The sequence below is a fragment of the Lotus japonicus genome, chromosome 1, assembly GCF_012489685.1.
Source record: "Lotus japonicus ecotype B-129 chromosome 1, LjGifu_v1.2".
In the NCBI taxonomy this organism is placed as follows: Eukaryota; Viridiplantae; Streptophyta; class Magnoliopsida; order Fabales; family Fabaceae; genus Lotus; species Lotus japonicus.
In genome coordinates this window covers 82,019,074-82,035,531 of record NC_080041.1, presented here as the reverse complement: position 1 = coordinate 82,035,531, position 16,458 = coordinate 82,019,074, and the positions used below count along the sequence as shown (strand labels likewise).

The 16,458-nt window shown below is 39.5% G+C and overlaps 2 protein-coding genes across 2 annotated transcripts; one reads left to right on the top strand and one right to left on the bottom strand.

The window, feature by feature from the left end:
- Positions 1-9,371: 9,371 nt before the first annotated feature.
- LOC130720922 (pollen-specific leucine-rich repeat extensin-like protein 3) lies at positions 9,372-12,320 on the bottom strand. The gene has a single exon (XM_057571631.1). It carries the CDS (start codon positions 12,234-12,236, stop codon positions 9,609-9,611), a length of 2,628 nt encoding a protein of 875 aa, XP_057427614.1. The 5' UTR covers positions 12,237-12,320; the 3' UTR covers positions 9,372-9,608.
- Positions 12,321-15,580: 3,260 nt separating this feature from the next.
- On the top strand, positions 15,581-15,955 carry LOC130748147 (uncharacterized). Its single transcript, XM_057601312.1, has one exon. The coding sequence runs from the start codon at positions 15,581-15,583 to the stop codon at positions 15,953-15,955; it is 375 nt and encodes a 124-aa protein (XP_057457295.1).
- Positions 15,956-16,458: the final 503 nt, after the last annotated feature.

Sequence of the window (16,458 nt, the reverse complement as noted above, 5' to 3'; positions counted from 1 at the left end):
GAAAGGGATTTGAAAGTAGTTGTGGTAAAAACCTTTCAACAATACCTTCAAAGGTTTGTGCTTTGGCCTGCAGAGTGTTACTAGATAGGATTCCAACAAAAGTAAACATGTTTAGAAGGAAGGTGTTCATATATGAGCTACTTTTATCATGCGTTTTCAGCAACTCTGAGAGAGAGAGGGAAACCACTAAACATCTTTTTTTCTTATGTTCGCGTGTATCCATCATTTGGACCAGAGTCTACAAGTAGATGGGCTTCGTTACTGTCCTCCTAAGATGTAGTCATTCGCATGCGTTACAACAAGAATTGGTGTGTTTATCAGCGAAGCAGAATAATCTTTGGAGGGCTTTGTGGTCTATTGTAATTTGGACTGTGTGGAACTGCAGGAACAACTTCATTTTCAAGAATATTGAGGTGGAGGAAGAGAGAGAGTAGTAGAATTAATCCAGTTAAGGTCTTGGAACTGGTTCACAGTTAGAGTTCAGGATTTTCAGTCTTCCTTTTTTGAATGGTGCTCGAACCCTCTGCAATGCCTACTCTCTATATAATGAAGTGGTTGTTTTGGGTTTTGAAGGGGTCGCCTAGTGTCCATTCGTTAAGTTGCTGCATTGAGGTTGCTTGGTAGAGTGCTTGCCTTTTCCTGGTTGTGCTCTTGAAGATTGAAACCTTGGTATTGGTTGAGGACTAACTGTAGTAATTCTACTTATGGAATCTCGAATGGCATCATACATTTGTTAGCTGGTTTCGGGCTTGTATGAAATTGCAAATTGCAAACTGATCTGGTTAGGTGCTTCGTTTTGTATCTATGAAGGGTGCAACATGCCAAGGAGTGTTTTAAAGTCTGTTAATTATTGCTACCAGGAGTCACAATTGGAGGCCAAGGATTTATCATCCCTAACAGAGTTGGACTAGAATGAGAGGATTATGTGTCCTCGGATTGCTGGCCTGGGTTGTTGGTGTGACACCCGGGGCTGACGAGGGCGGGGAGTGATCGCCGGTGCAGTGAGGCACGGACAAGGAGCGGCTCCTGGCAAGCTTCTAGGCGGAGGGGCACATGAATGAACCGATCTCGCACCCGATCAAGAGGTATTCCGAGGCTGTATAGGTATGAGACTATACAGTCAAGGAGGGCATAAATGATTTGATTGGTACTACTCATAACAACAAGATGCATCTTCTTTTCGAGAGCCCAACTCATAAAAACTTCATAGTTAAGTGTGCTTGACTTGGAGCAATATTGAGATGGGTGACCTCCTGGGAAGTTTTCCCGGGAAGCGTGTAAGTGAGGACAAAGCGCGCTGAAAAAACTCGTGTTGTTAGCGTGAGGCTATTCGTCAGATCAGGATGTTACAAATGGTATTAGAACCGACCTCTCCCAGTACGGTGTGGTTCGGGGACAAACCAAGCGGAAGCTGGTGGGCCTGTGACACCCGGGGCTGATGAGGGCGGGGAGTGATCGCCGGTGCAGTGAGGCACGGACAAGGAGCGGCTCCTGGCAGGCTTCTAGGCGGAGGGGCACATGAATGAACCGATCTCGCACCCGAACAAGAGGTATTCCGAGGCTGTATAGGTATGAGACTATACATTCAAGGAGGACATAAAGGATTTGATTAGTACTACTCATAACAACAAGATGCATCTTCTTTTCGGGGGCCCAACTCATAAAAACTCCATAGTTAAGTGTGCTTGACTTGGAGCAATATTGGGATGGCTCACCTCTTGGGAAGTTTTCTCAGGAAGCGCGTAAGTGAGGACATAGCGCGCTGAAAAGACTCGTGTTGTTAGCGTGAGGCCAGTCGTCAGATCGGGATGTTACAGTTGGGGCCTCTTGGAGGTTTTCTTTGGCTTTGGAATTGATGTACTCTTTTTCCTTGTCTAGGTTTTATCCCAAGTGGGTTTTCCTAGCAAGATTTTAATGAGACATCCTTTCTAAAGTCTAGCTTCCAGAGGTGGTGCTTAGACTAAAATTTGAGCTGCAGTAAAGTTATAGTTGTTATTTTATCTGAATTCCTTCTTTGTATATTGGATTCAAGTACCCCTTGTACTTCTTTTCAATATAATTTCTTGGCTTATAAAAAACAACTGTCAATGTAACACAGTTTTACACTAACAACCAACCACAACATGCCAAGTAGGTTGAATAATAACTTTCACCTTATGGTTTGGAAGCATGATAATATGGGACTCTTTAGTGTGAAATCCTTATGGGCAGTAGTGGAGGCGCGGTGGTTCACAGAGGAGGGATGGTTTGTTCAAAAAAAATTAAAGACTATCTTACCTTCAAAAATTGCTTTATTTTTATGGTAGGTACAAAAAAACAGGGTGGCCACAAAGGTGAATTTGGCAAGGCGCGGGGTGGCTTTAGAGGAGGGTGTGACGTGTTGTTTTTGTTTCACAGAATCTGAAACTGTAACTCATCTTTTTTTGCATTGTCCAAAGGTGTGGAAGCTATGGGCAGTTGTGCTTCTCAGGGACGGCGTGTGCTGGTCTGTTCATGACTCGCTTCAAGGAATTTTGCTAGAATGGGGGTCTTTGCGCATAAGCACCTCAAAAGTCTTGTGGGACTTAATTCCTTATGCGTTAATTTGGGTGGTGTGGTTGGCACGGAATAATTCGATATTTAATGATCAGCCCTTTGTTGTGGAAGATGTATGGGAATCACATTTTTACATGTTATTTACGTGGATAAAAGCTTAGTGGAAGGAATGCCCATATGAGATGAAACAATTTGTAAGAGGCTTTACAAAGATTGACGTTGATGTTAAGTCAGTTGCCCGCCCAATTGTGACCTGGCAACAGCCACAAGGTATGACCTTAAAATTTAATGTTGATGGTTCTTTTCAATCTGGTTGTGGTGGAATAGGAGGGATCTTAAGGAATAGCGTGGGAGAGGTGTTAGGCAAATTCTCCAGGAGGGTTGAGGTGAGTAGAGCTGATGAAGCAGAAGTTTTTGCCATTTTGTATGCTCTTCTATTTTGTCATCAATTTTTGCTATCTGAGGTGGAGGTTGAAAGTGATTCAACTTTAGCCGTTGAGTGGGTGAAGGGAGGAAAGATGAGACCATGGAAGTTGATTAATGAGTTGAACTTGATTGATTATTTGCTGCCTCTAGTGATTTGCAATTGGGTAACTCATATTTTGAGAGAGGGTAATGCAGAGGCAGATGAGCTAGCTAAGCAAGGATGCTTTTGTGTGGAAACGATTTGGACTTACAGAGGACACTAGTGGTGTTCGTTTCTCGTCTCATTTTTTTGCAGGCACAAAGCAATTGGCGTATGTTGGCTATTATTCATGAGGATTTGGTGTATGTTGTTGCTGCTATTTTTCTCCCGCTGTAGCTGTTTTCGCTGTCATGGAAATCCTTGCTGTTTTGCTGTTGCTTGTTGGGCTGTAACTGTTGGCTATTTGTTGTTGCTGTTGCTGCTGTAGTTGTTGCTGTTGGCTGGTTTGCTGTTGCTGCTGGCTGTTGCTGTTGTTGTTTATCGTTGTTGTTTGCTGTTTTCTATTTTGCTGTTATTGCTGTTGCTGTTGCTGTTTCTGCTGCTTTCTGGTTGCTGTTTTGTTGCTGTGGACGTCAGATTGTTGTTGTTTTACTGTCCACGAATTTACAGCTGTTATTTGGAATATTTTCATGTTTTCTAGATGCAAGGTGGCTTTCCCAAGATGGTGGTACTCTTTTTCCTTACTGAGTTTTTTCCCAATGGGTTTTTCTCAGTAAGGTTTTAATGAGGCCCCTTCTTGAGAATTCGCTAGAAGCCATCATGCGGGTTGGTGGTGGGTTGTGTGCATTTTTATGCACTTAGATATGACATGTTCCATTCTGGTTCACTTTGTACTTTACTTCTGCCTTCAGTCTATTTTGGCTCAAGTATTTATATTAATAATATTCATTTCGTTTTCAAAAAAAAATAACTTTCACCTTAAATTTTAATTAAAACAAGAATATATTTGCTGATATGACGGAAATCAATTGAGTTACTGTGTAAAAAAAGTTCACACTAACGGTACACACACATCAAATAAATATTTTAACCATTTATCTTTTACTCGATTTCACATTTAATTTTTAATTCTTTTTATAATGGAGTTAACTATTGCCTTAATTGGAGTTTTAGTCCTTGAAGTAATACGATTGTGTGATTTTGGTCCCCAATTTAAAAAACGAGTTATTTTAAACCTTCTAGTTACGAAATGATGTGATTTTCATCCTTCCGTTAACTTTCCATCCAAAATATAACGCCGTCTATCTACAAAACACTTCTATTTGCACCACCCTCACTTTTTTCTTCTATTTACACACTTTTTCTTCTATTTTCACCCTCATTTGATACACATCAACAATTAAAGTTAAATATAAAAAATATAACATTTTCTTTGCCAACCCTTCCTCTTCAACTATTCTCACCTTTTCTTCTTCAACCTTTCTTCTTATGGTTAAAAAAAATAGCTTCCTTCTTCATATTTATCTCCTTCATCACAACACCACCACCAACGCCGCCCTTCTCCTCTACATGTCACCGTCGTTCCTGATAAGCGTCGTCGTTCTAGCTCTCTCTCGAACTCAGAACCTTTGTTCTCTCTCCCTCTCTCCCGATCCCCTTCGTGGTTGGCTCTCCCTCTCGATAGGTCTTGAGGAATGATATAAAAATCCCCAAATTCTACCTTGCAGAAAATTTGGCAGATTTGTATCCCCATCAAGTTAGGGTTTTTTGGTGGGGAAAGAAGGAAGTGATGGGTTGGTTATGGTTTTTGGAACGGAGGAGGGAGGAAGAAGGGAGATGGTGGCTGGTAATTTATGGAGTTTTTGGGTTTAATTTGGACTTGATTTCGTGGTGGCTTGATTTTCGAATCCGTGGAGAAGAAGTTTCTGGGTTGTTGATGATTATGAATATCAAGATCAACGTTAAGATTCTGGAGTTTTTTTTTGTTACAGAGGAAAATGTTAAGATTCAGGAGATGATGATATATTTATGGAATTTTTGTTTTTTTATTATTTGAAAAAATAACAATTTTTTAATTTATATTTAATATGTATTATTAAATTATTTTTATTTATTAATGAAGTGGCATCCTAGTGGCACACCGTGCAAATCCACGTCATTACTGAAGTCCACATCAGCAAGATCTGTCTGCTGACTAGGCAAAATTGACAGAAGGATGAAAATCGCACCATCACGTAACTAGAAGGTTTAAAATAGCTCGTTTTATTAAGTTGAGGATCAAAATCAGACCATTGTATTACTTCAGGGACCAAAACTGCAATTAAGCCTAAACTAGTTCAACTTATGCATTTGTCACTGATCATTTCAACACTAGTTTTTCAAATAAAAATAATTAATGTATACCATGGATATATAAAAATATGGGAATAAAAAATAATTGGTACGTATTAAGAATTCAAGAGAGTTTTACATAAACATTTATTCAATTATGTCTCTCAAGCTTAACTTTTTAGTATTTTATAATTTTAATTTAATTCTAATTTAATAAAGTTGTGAAACTTAATTGAATGTATCTGTAAAATACATTTTTATAATTATGAAAATTCAATCATTAAATATTTATCCATAAATATAAATTATGTGTATATATTAACGAACAATTAATTTTTTTTAGAAATCTAGTGGCACATACTCCTTGTATCTAGATCAATCAACAATGTGCCCGTAGAATAGCTTAAGTGGTAGGAGTTGTTGGACATTTGGGTTGGGTAGGGGGAGGTCCAGAGATCAATTTCTGGCGGGTATAAATTATCTTTCCGATATACAAAAAAAAAGATCAATCAACAATGTTAACTAACACTCAAATTAACCTACTTTTGAAGTGTTTTTTGACAGTTACATATAAAAAGTAGTTAAAAAATAAAACTAACTTTTTTATTTTATGGCTATCACAAACTGCCACAAAAGTGGGTGTTTGGACTAGTCATAACCTTTCTTGAGTGATCTATTTTTTTTTTTGAAATCTATAAACCAAATCAATGGATGTACATTTCATACTTTTATTGGCACCCAAAAATAGGAAAAATTCGGCTAAATACGTAGGTTGTTGATACTCCTCTATTCCTATATAAGTGTCACTTTAAGGTTGTTCCACACGTATTAATGAATAATATTTAATGTTCTTCTTTTATTAAAATTATATTGTAACTTCCCTATATACCATTTATCTCTCATATTAATTCTGCATTTTCAATTCTCCTACCACTAATAAATTAAGGGTGCAATTGGTTAAATATAATTAATGGTCTCTCGAAATTGTAAAAGTGATAGGTAAATAGAAACAAAATAAAGATTAAAATTGTGACAATTATATAGGAATTGAGGGAGTACATGATTTCAATTGTTTGAATATGTCAATTGTGTTAGTCGTTAGTTGATGGATTGATTCATAATCAGTCGTTAGCCGATTGATAGACTGTCAATCATTCGTTAGCTGATAGATCCGCTATCAGTTAGTCATTAGTTGATTTGAACCTTGAAATGTGGAAAGTTCTTAGCCTAAATTTGTTAATTGAGTAAATTAAATTCATAGATAACGCACGTGCTAAAAGAGATAATGCAATTTTTGTCGATAACAACAAATCCCTACTTTTAAGTAGGGTTGAGCATTGGGCGCGTTCGGATGAAACACATTGGGTTTAGCAGGTTTGAATCAAACACATTCAAACATATTCAACACAAATCCCTTCCTCTTATTTTGACCTACCCATTAAACAGACCCGACTCGACCAACAAGTGTTTTTTTACTTCAATTTTTTTTGGGTTTGGGTCGGGCCGAGTAAATTTTCTCACCCTACTTTCAAGGAAGGAATATTTTGAATGTTTATTGAGAGTTTTACTATAATTAATTAATTAATATTTAAGTGATATTTCCATCGAATATTTGAAGAAAGAGTCAGAATGGACGCACTTGCCACAAATATAGGGGCTTCATGTCAAATGGAGGTAGTGGAGCCGGCCGATCAACTTGGGAAGGAAAACACACTAGCTGATATGATGGTTTTTGGAGGCTGTTATAGGATGTTATGATCCTAAGTGTTTGTATATGTGTTTTGCTTAGAGAACGTGGTAGACTTCATGGAAGGAAAATAACTGTTGTAATTAGATGTGATTTGCATCTATAAAAAGTCGTTTCAGGCTTATTTGTAAACAAACTCAAACGGTCAGTCAAATCTACAAATTCTCAATGTCATGTATAGACATTATGGGGCGTAAGGCGAAAATGTTAAAGTGATTTTCTTTTCACAAATTTTTTTAAAAGACTTCATATTTTTTATAAGTCAAAGCAATGTATTAAAAGGCTTAATATATGATATAAATTTTCAATTTTTTACATTAATTTTTTAAAAACCAAATTCATGTTTTCGATTTGACGTTTTCTCCTGCAAAGAATGTGAATACAATATAATAAATATCAAATTCTGCAAAATAAATAAAAAAAATAATGAACAATAGAACCTTAAAGGCAATAAATAAAATAATGAGAGATTTTGCAACACTTTGATATCAAGTATCTCCTTCGATAATTCACTTCAAGATAGAAACAATGAAATTTTTCTTTTTTGTAAGAGAAAAAAACAATGAGTGAAGAGTAATCGTGTACAATATTATATATATACGTTGTAAAAACTAACAGTTATGAGTAACCGCAAATTAATGCTTTAATTTTAAGAATAAAAACATAATGGAAACTTTATGGGTTTATTTTTTAGAAAATGTAAATTTGCTAGTATAAAACATTATACTAATAACCGCTAAAGTTACACTTCTCACATTACACTTCTCAGTTTTCGCATTACATTGCCCACATTACAATTAATATGACCTAAATTTTTATTGTTTTATTACCTCTCTTAAATTTTAGTAGTTTATATTATATAAGTGTTAACTATTTTTTGGGGGCCTAAAACAATGGCTAATTGGATTACCTTATACACGGCCCTGCAAATTCCCTGCATTTATCTCTTTCTCCTTTACTTTCCTGTCTTTACCTTTCAATATTTTATTTCATTTACGGTCTTTCAGTCATTTACAGTTCAACCATTTACTTCAACTCTTTATTTTTATCGCTTTAAGCCATTTAACCATTTTATTTATTTACATATCTTTACCTTAGTCGCAACTTTCACTTAGAATCACTAAGAGCTTTTAAGAGTGCCTTAGGAACCTACATTGGGGGGGGGGGGGAGAGGGTAGCTCACTTGGTGAGCTAAGAGAATGAAGGGATTTGCAGGGTGAAGGGCCAGGGTTCGAATCCTGGTGAAGGAACTAATTTACTAACAACTAACAACTAACATTGGCCTATCAAAAAAAAATTGAGGAACAAAATCTCTTCCTCGAGTAATCGCTTGATTAAGGAATCGATATGTTGGTTTCCTAACAGACCCACACAACTACCTAGTATAAAACCTAATTGTAAACCAACAACTTTGTAAGTAAATGTGTAATAATTAATGTCAAAAATTAGCATAATAAAATTTCTTTCTTCAGATGTTAAAAATAATGAAAGTAAAAACTACCATGTTCCATATCCTGCTTTTCATAATTATATAAAAAAAAAACATGACAATAAAATTTAGAAATTTTTCAGGTTTACAACGTTAAATATTTTATTTTGTGTATTAAATTATTTTCACAATTCCAACATGTGTGTGGTGAAGGCTAAATTTGTATATTTTAAACGAGTTCAAATTAATTTTAACAATTATTCTGTTTTGAAAATTTTAATTGACAATTTAAAATTTTCTAAGTAAATAATTCTATGAAAAAACTTCCCTACCCGTAGATAATATAAAAAAATTTACTTGAAACTTTAACATTTTCATACTTTTCTTAGAAAGCATATTTTCATACTCTTAAGACTTAAAAAAAGATTCTCATACTTTATTTATTATTTTTCCTATATTAATCATAATGCCAGTGACAGGAAATACTTAATTACAAGAAATAATTTTGTACACTAATTTTATTTAAGGTTTTTCATTCTACTTGTTTGATTGATAAGTGAATAAAACAATAAATAAAAACTAATTCTATTCCATCTTCTCTTGTGTTTTTAGATTGAGGAAAAAACTATAGTGTAAAGGTCATGTAATCAATCATGAGAAGGGCCATTAGTTATATCATGAACCTTGTGTGCTCTTTGTTTTTGTTTTCTTTTCAACATTCTTTTTAAGTTTCTAGTCTACTAGAGAATGCCTATTCTCATGAAACTTTTTGTTCTTACTTAAGAAAGCTTGTTCTCAAGACCCTTTGTTGTTAATATATTTCTCTTTTCTAAAAAACATATATCAATTATTTTTCTCTCAAATACATGTCATTTGATATGCGTCATATGTATATATGACGAGTAGAAAGAATACATTGCGAGTGCAAAAAGGGTTTATGTTCTGATGATAATACAATGAGAAAAGATTGGAAGTTACAACAATTCTACATACTTTACAATACAGAATCTTCAATTTTTGCTCTTCCATATAAATCATCAGACAAAATTAAAGAAGGAACAGAAAACAATTCTTGTAGCCTTGATATGGCTCGTGATGAACAGCTTTTATAGGCAGCTTGGAACTAATCAAAGTGGCTGAAAGTTGTGGAGCACCCCTCTTTAGTAGCCGGCGATGACTGGTGGAGGTGGTGAAGCATATGAAGCGCCAAAGATAGGGGGAAGAATGACATCATCCATCGGAGCAGGTGGTGGTGGAGAGTTGACCGGTGGTGGTGGGGATTGGACTGGTGGAGGAGGAGAGTGGACCGGTGGTGGTGGGGAATAAACTGGTGGTGGTGGAGAGTGCACTGGTGGTGGTGGGGAATGGACCGGTGGTGGTGGGGAGTGGACCGGTGGAGGAGGAGAGTGGACCGGTGGTGGTGGAGAGTGGACTGGTGGAGGAGGAAAATGAACCGGTGGCGGTGGAGAGTGCACGGGTGGTGGTGGGGAGTGGACTGGTGGAGGAGGAGAGTGCACCGGTGGTGGTGGAGAATAGACTGGTGGAGGAGGAGAATGAACCGGTGGTGGTGGGGAGTGGACCGGTGGTGGTGGGGAGTGGACTGGTGGAGGAGGAGAATGAACCGGTGGCGGTGGAGAGTGCACGGGTGGTGGTGGGGAGTGGACTGGTGGAGGAGGAGAGTGCACCGGTGGTGGTGGGGAGTAGACTGGTGGCGGTGGGGAGTGGACTGGTGGAGGAGGAGAATGCACCGGTGGTGGTGGGGAGTGGACTGGTGGCGGTGGGGAGTGAACTGGTGGTGGTGGGGAGTGAACCGGTGGAGGAGGAGAGTGAACTGGTGGTAGAGGAGAGTGAACCGGTGGGGGTGGGGACTGAACTGGTGGTGGAGGGCTATTATGGGGACGCCTGTGTGGATGTTTGGGTGCTGGTTCAAAAGGATCTTCCTCAGGTCCCTCTACCGGAGTTGATGGGATTTCAGGTGTTGGATTGGGTTTCGAAGGTGTAGGACTAGGTGTGGATGATGGTGGTGATGTTGGCTTCTCCGTTGATGGGTTAGAGGGTGTAGGTGTAGGCTTTTGCACCGGCGTAGATGGTGTTGGCTTCTCAGTTGAAGGGTTAGAGGGTGTAGGTGTAGGCTTTGGCACCTGCGTTGATGGTGTTGGCTTCTCAGTTGGAGGGTTAGAGGGTGTAGGTGTAGGCTTTGGCACCGGCGTTGATGGTGTTGGCTTCTCAGTTGGAGGGTTAGAGGGTGTAGGTGTAGGCTTTGGCACCGGCGTTGATGGTGTTGGCTTCTCAGTTGGAGGGGTAGTAGGCTTCGGCACTGATGGTGATGGTGATGGTGTTGTTGGTGTTGGTGTTGGTGTTGGTTTGGGTTGTGGTGTTGGTGTTGGCTTCTCAAATGTTGGAGGGTTGGAGGGTGTGGGTGTAGGTTGAGGTTGTGGCTTTGGTGTTGAAGGATTGGATGGTGAAGAAGGGGTTGGTTTTGGTACATATGGTGTTGAAGGATTGGAGGGAGAAGGAGTGGGCTTGGGCTCAGGCTTTGGTACTGATGGTGTTGGTGTTGGTTTTGGTTTTGGTTCAGATGGAGAATTGGAATTAGAAGGATTTCCATTTCCACATTGGGCCTTGCCACAATCAACAGGCTTGCTTATAACAACATTGCAAGCGCTTCCCGCCTTTTGTTTGGGCCTATCTGGAATGCAGTTGCTAGCATCCTCCAACACAATCTCCTTTTTGGTACCTGGCACACAACCATCTTCCTCACCATTGAAATAGTTATTCGAGAAAGTGAAATTCACCAACCGCGGCAAATTGCAGATGCTACGTGGCACAAAGCCGGTGAGCTTGTTCCCTGCAATAGACAACTCCTCCACGCGCTCGAGCCCCTTGAATGTCCTCGGCAACATCCCAACGATCACGTTCTCGCTCACATCAAACACATTCAACTGTTTAAGCTTTCCGATCTCCGCCGGCAAGCACCCAGTGAGGTTGTTGTTGATAAACACAATCTCATTCAATGTCTTCTCCATGTTACCAATGCTCGAAGGAATGCACCCGCTCAAATGGTTGTTCGCTACAACAATAACCGAAGCTGGAGAAGATCCCAAATTGTCTGGAATCGTCGACGTGAAACGGTTATTGTTCAAGAAAATTGCGTCGAGCGGTTTGTTGAAAAGCTCAGAAGGCAACGGCCCTTCAAATTCATTGAACCTAATGTCGAGGAATTTGATGTCAGGAAGCTCAAGAACAGGTTCGGGGAATTTCCCAACGAAGCGGTTGTTGCTTATATCAAGCTCAAACATGAGCTTCAAGTTGGAGAAGCTTTTTGGAAGAACCCCACAAAACCTGTTTGAGTTAATGTGCAAGAGGGCGAGATCTGTCAACAAACCGAACTCCACAGGAATGTAACCTGCGATGTCGGCGTGGTTGAGATCAATCCCAGCCACTACCTCAATCTTGGGGTCGTCGAGCGCGGGAGCGCAGAAAACCCCATTGTAAGAGCAAACATCAGCACCCACCCAATTGTCTGTGAAATTGGTTGGGTCAGAGTACATGGCCTTTTTCCATGCCTCAAGTGCAATGTAAGCACGCTTGAGCCTAGGATTGGAGAACGTTAGATCAGTTTTGTAGGTATCTACGTAGGAGTCAGGGAGATCACCATTCTCTTTAAAGTGTAACAATTGGCGACGAGCAATGAAACTTGCTTGGGAGTGGGAAAGTGCAGAGGTGAAGGGTGATGATGAGAGGAGGAACAAGGAGAGGAGGAGGAAGAAGCAGCCTGAGGCCTGCATTTTTTTATTAATTGGCCACCTTGGTAATGCCCCAAGGCTGCTTATAGAAGTAATGGAAGACGGTGGAGTTTTAGGGGGTTATATTGAGAGATGGAGAGAGACATATGAGAGGCTCTGCAACATTTTCTCAAAACCACAATGGACAACGTTTTATACAAAGTTTTGGTGCCACAAAATTAGATGGTTGTTCTTGCTGTCCTAATTTTACATGTCGCATGGTTTCAACCATGGGACTCACTTAGGCTTAATTTGGAAACAAGAGCTCGTTGCCTAAATTTGAGGAAAGTTAGAGTCAAACAAGAATCATTTGTCTGGTTAATATCAATGCAGAAAATGAACACGTGAATTTATCCATGCTATTTAGTATGAAATTTCCGTAATCATATGCTAGTAATAATAGTCTTCAATTATATCTAATTTTGGATGAGTGTTGTGCCAAACTTGCAATTTCTCCTTTCCTCCGTAGAATCACCCTCTGTTTTCCGTGGCAAAGCAAGCCTTGATAGTTCATATATATGCTTCAGATGTGGACCACTAATTATCCTTCAACTAGTACATGGGTGGCACTGATTTACTAATTATCCTTCAACTAGTACACGGGTGGCACTGATTTATACCTATATAACATATATGTTTTTCAAAAAAACCTTCTATATGAATAAGACTTAATTTATTTGAGATTAAAACAATTACAATTCATGTATATAGGAAAATGTTAGGTATACGTATACACAGTTTAGAGATATCTAAGGGACATATAAATTAATGACAATTTTTAACCGTTACTAATATTAATGCATATGTTTCTCAGATGTCCATTAAAATAGTAGAATTAGTATGTAGATATATCATCACCTAAACATATACATGTGACAATTCAAATATGAGGAAATTCAACAATATTAACTTCATATGTCAACTTCTATAATTTCATATATAAAGCTATGAAAAGTAGTGTTTTAAAACTAGCTTCAATGATTGACTCGGCTAAGGTATTAAGTCAATGATTCACTGGTTGGACCATGGATTATTCAGTGAACTGCTTGATTCAATGTATATTAAAAATCCTGAAAATTAATAATACAACTAAAACAAGCACATTTCTCTTATTAAACCGTACTTTTATTTGTCTTATTCCAAAGGTGAAGCATCCGGAGTCTCCAAAAGAGCTGAGACCAATCAGTCTTTGCAATGTGGTAATGAGGATTGTGTCAAAATGCACAGCCAACCGGATGAAGTACTTGTTGGATGAGGTAGTAGGGGAGTAGCATAGTGCATTTCTTCCAGGTAGGCAAATCACTGACAATGCTTTAACAGGCTTTGAGGTGTTCCACTATATGAAGAGGAGGAGAGGGAAGAAGGGGTATATGGTTCTTAAACTTGATATGTCAAAACCGTATGATCGAGTAGAGTGGAGCTTTCTTAGGAGGATTCTTACTTCTATGGCTTTCCCTCCCGATTTGATTGAGGTAATTATGACCTGCATTACTTCTGTATCTTATGGGATACTAATTAATGGTTCCCCGACACCTTGGTTTCAACCAGAAAGGGGGCTTCGCCAAGGGGACCCTTTGTCACCATACTTATTCATCTTGGTTGTCGAGGCTTTTTTTGGTTTGCTTGTTGATCAGGTGAGGAAGAAGAACGTCCATGGGTGGTGGTTGCTAGGGGGCCCAGAGATTAGTCACTTATTCTTTGCAGATGACAGTCTTATATTCTATCGGGCTACAATGGAGGAAGCGGATACGGTTACTAGAGTGATTCATTCTTATGAGAGAGCTTCTGGACAAGTCAGAGGTGACATTCAGCCAAAATGTTCCTGAAAATAGAAAACAAATGATCTGTGACAGGATAGGAGTTAAGGTTGTAGAAGTCCATGAGAAATACTTGGGTCTTCCTACCATTATTGGTAAGTCCAAGAAGCAAATTTTTGCAAGGGTAGAGGATAGAATGTGGAAGAAGCTCAAGGGATGGAAGGAACAATATCTTTCACGAGCGGGGAAGGATGTATTACTGAAATCGGTGGCACAAGCTATCCCAACATATATCATGAGTTGTTTTCGCATCCCTACAGGTAGTTGTAGGAGGATGGAGGCTATGTGTGCTAAGTTCTGGTGGGGACAAAGAGGGACAGAGCGGAAAATTCATTGGACCAGTTGGAGGGACTTGTGTAGGCCTAAAGCTCATGGAGGACTTGGTTTTCGGGATCTGGAGGATTTCAATACAACACTTCTGGCTAAGCAAGTGTGGAGGTTGCTCAACAATGAAGGCTCACTGCTATACAGAGTTTGGAAGGCAAAATATTTTCCTAAGACTACTCTTTCAGAAGCACCGTGTGGCCATAGCCCTAATTATGCATGGCGCAGCGTTTGGGGAGCTAAGGGGGAAGTGCAGGCGGGTTCCAAATGGCTGGTTGGGGACGGTAAGCTAATTAATATTTGGAGTTGGCTTCCTGGTAAAACAGATGGGTTCGTGATGACGCCAAAGCCTGGTAATAATACAATGGAAAAGGTGGTAGAGCTCATGCCTGAGGAACTCCCGAGAAGGTGGAATTGGAATATGGGGCTGGTTAACAGCATTTTTTCCTCCTCTGAAGCTAGTGTGATTCAGGGCATACCGATCAGCTGGGTTGGGACTGAGGACCGGTTAGTGTGGCGGTTGACAACAAATGGAATTTTTTCTGTTCGCTCCTTGTATTGGAACTTACAGCAGCGGAAGATTGAGATGATTGCAGGGTCATCGGGTACAGGGAGTTATCCATGGAAGAAGATTTGGTCCTTGAAGGTTCCAACAAAGGTGAAGCACTTCATCTTTAGGTTGGTTAGAAATTCTCTGCCATGTTATACCAACTTGTTGAAGCGAGGGGTCACTATACCCTCTCATTGTGTGCTGTGCGATAGAGAGGAGCCTGAAAATCTTGATCACCTCTTCCTGCGGTGTGATTGGGCTCGTCGGTGCTGGTTTAGTTCATCAATGACACTAAGGGTGGATGATATTACAAGTAGCTGTCGGGAATGATGGGCATAAATGTTGCTTAAAGGGGATGAGAGGTTATTGTGTCAAATGGTGTTGTTATGATGGGCTATATGGAGACAGAGGAACGATGTGGTACACAATCAAGTAGTCCCGGATGTTGTCAGGGTAGTCACGATGGCACGTACTCTTGGTGAGGAATGGCTCGCGGCAAATGGTCAGGAAGTGCAGCAGGATCGGGGAGCGAATGTGGAGGAGGGCTGGAGTAAACCACCGGCGGGGATGCTTAAAATCAACGTTGACGTCGGTTGGTCGAGGTTGAGGGCCAGGGATATGGCTTGGTGGTTCGTGATTCAGAAGGAACGTGTATGATGGCTGCTACAAATTATCTCCCAGCTCGAGCTAATCCCACAATTGCTGAAGCTGGAGCGTTGCAGTGGGTTCTTCAGATGGCTCATAACCTTGAGAGTGATTCTGTAATCTTCGAAACTGACTCAAAAGGGGTAGTGGATGCGTATATGGGTCGAAGATTCAATTCCCATGTTGAACCAGTCCTTAGTGATTGTAGACAGTTAGTTAGTACCTTTGAAGCTTTTGACCTCAAGTTCACTAGGAGAGGTGGAAACTCAGTAGCTCACACACTGGCATCTAAGGCTTATGAATTCCCCAATGCTGTTTGGTGGGAGAATGTTCCCAGTTGGCTTGATTATATGTTATTAGCGGATGTATTTTCAATTTCAATTTGAATGAAAGTCGTACTTCCCTTCAAAAAAAATATATTAGATAATGAATTTTAATTAAATAAGTTATAAATATTAAAATGTGTACATTAACATAAGATCATTGGAGTGGCTTAGTGGTTAAGTCTTTCACTCGTGAGTCACATCATTTAGGTTTGACCCCATTAGAGAACTTTTTATCAATATTCCCATTTTATTTTTAACTTTATCTAGGGATACTCCTACAATCCTATTGACCCGTGTTTGACCAAGCCTTCAGTAACTTCGCTCCGAGTTTGACCGAGTGTTGATCGGTCTATCGACATGGCACTGATTCATCTACACAATGACAACTGAACTAGTTATGTGACTGAGTCATAGTCGGACTGGTCGGTCTGTTCTGAATTTTAAAACAGTTATCAATACCATTTAATAAATATTGTGAATATAGTCAAGCTCAAGCACATTATCATTGATTATATTTATCAATATAAAGATCAAATCATTTTAGGTTAACTCCTGGACCTCCT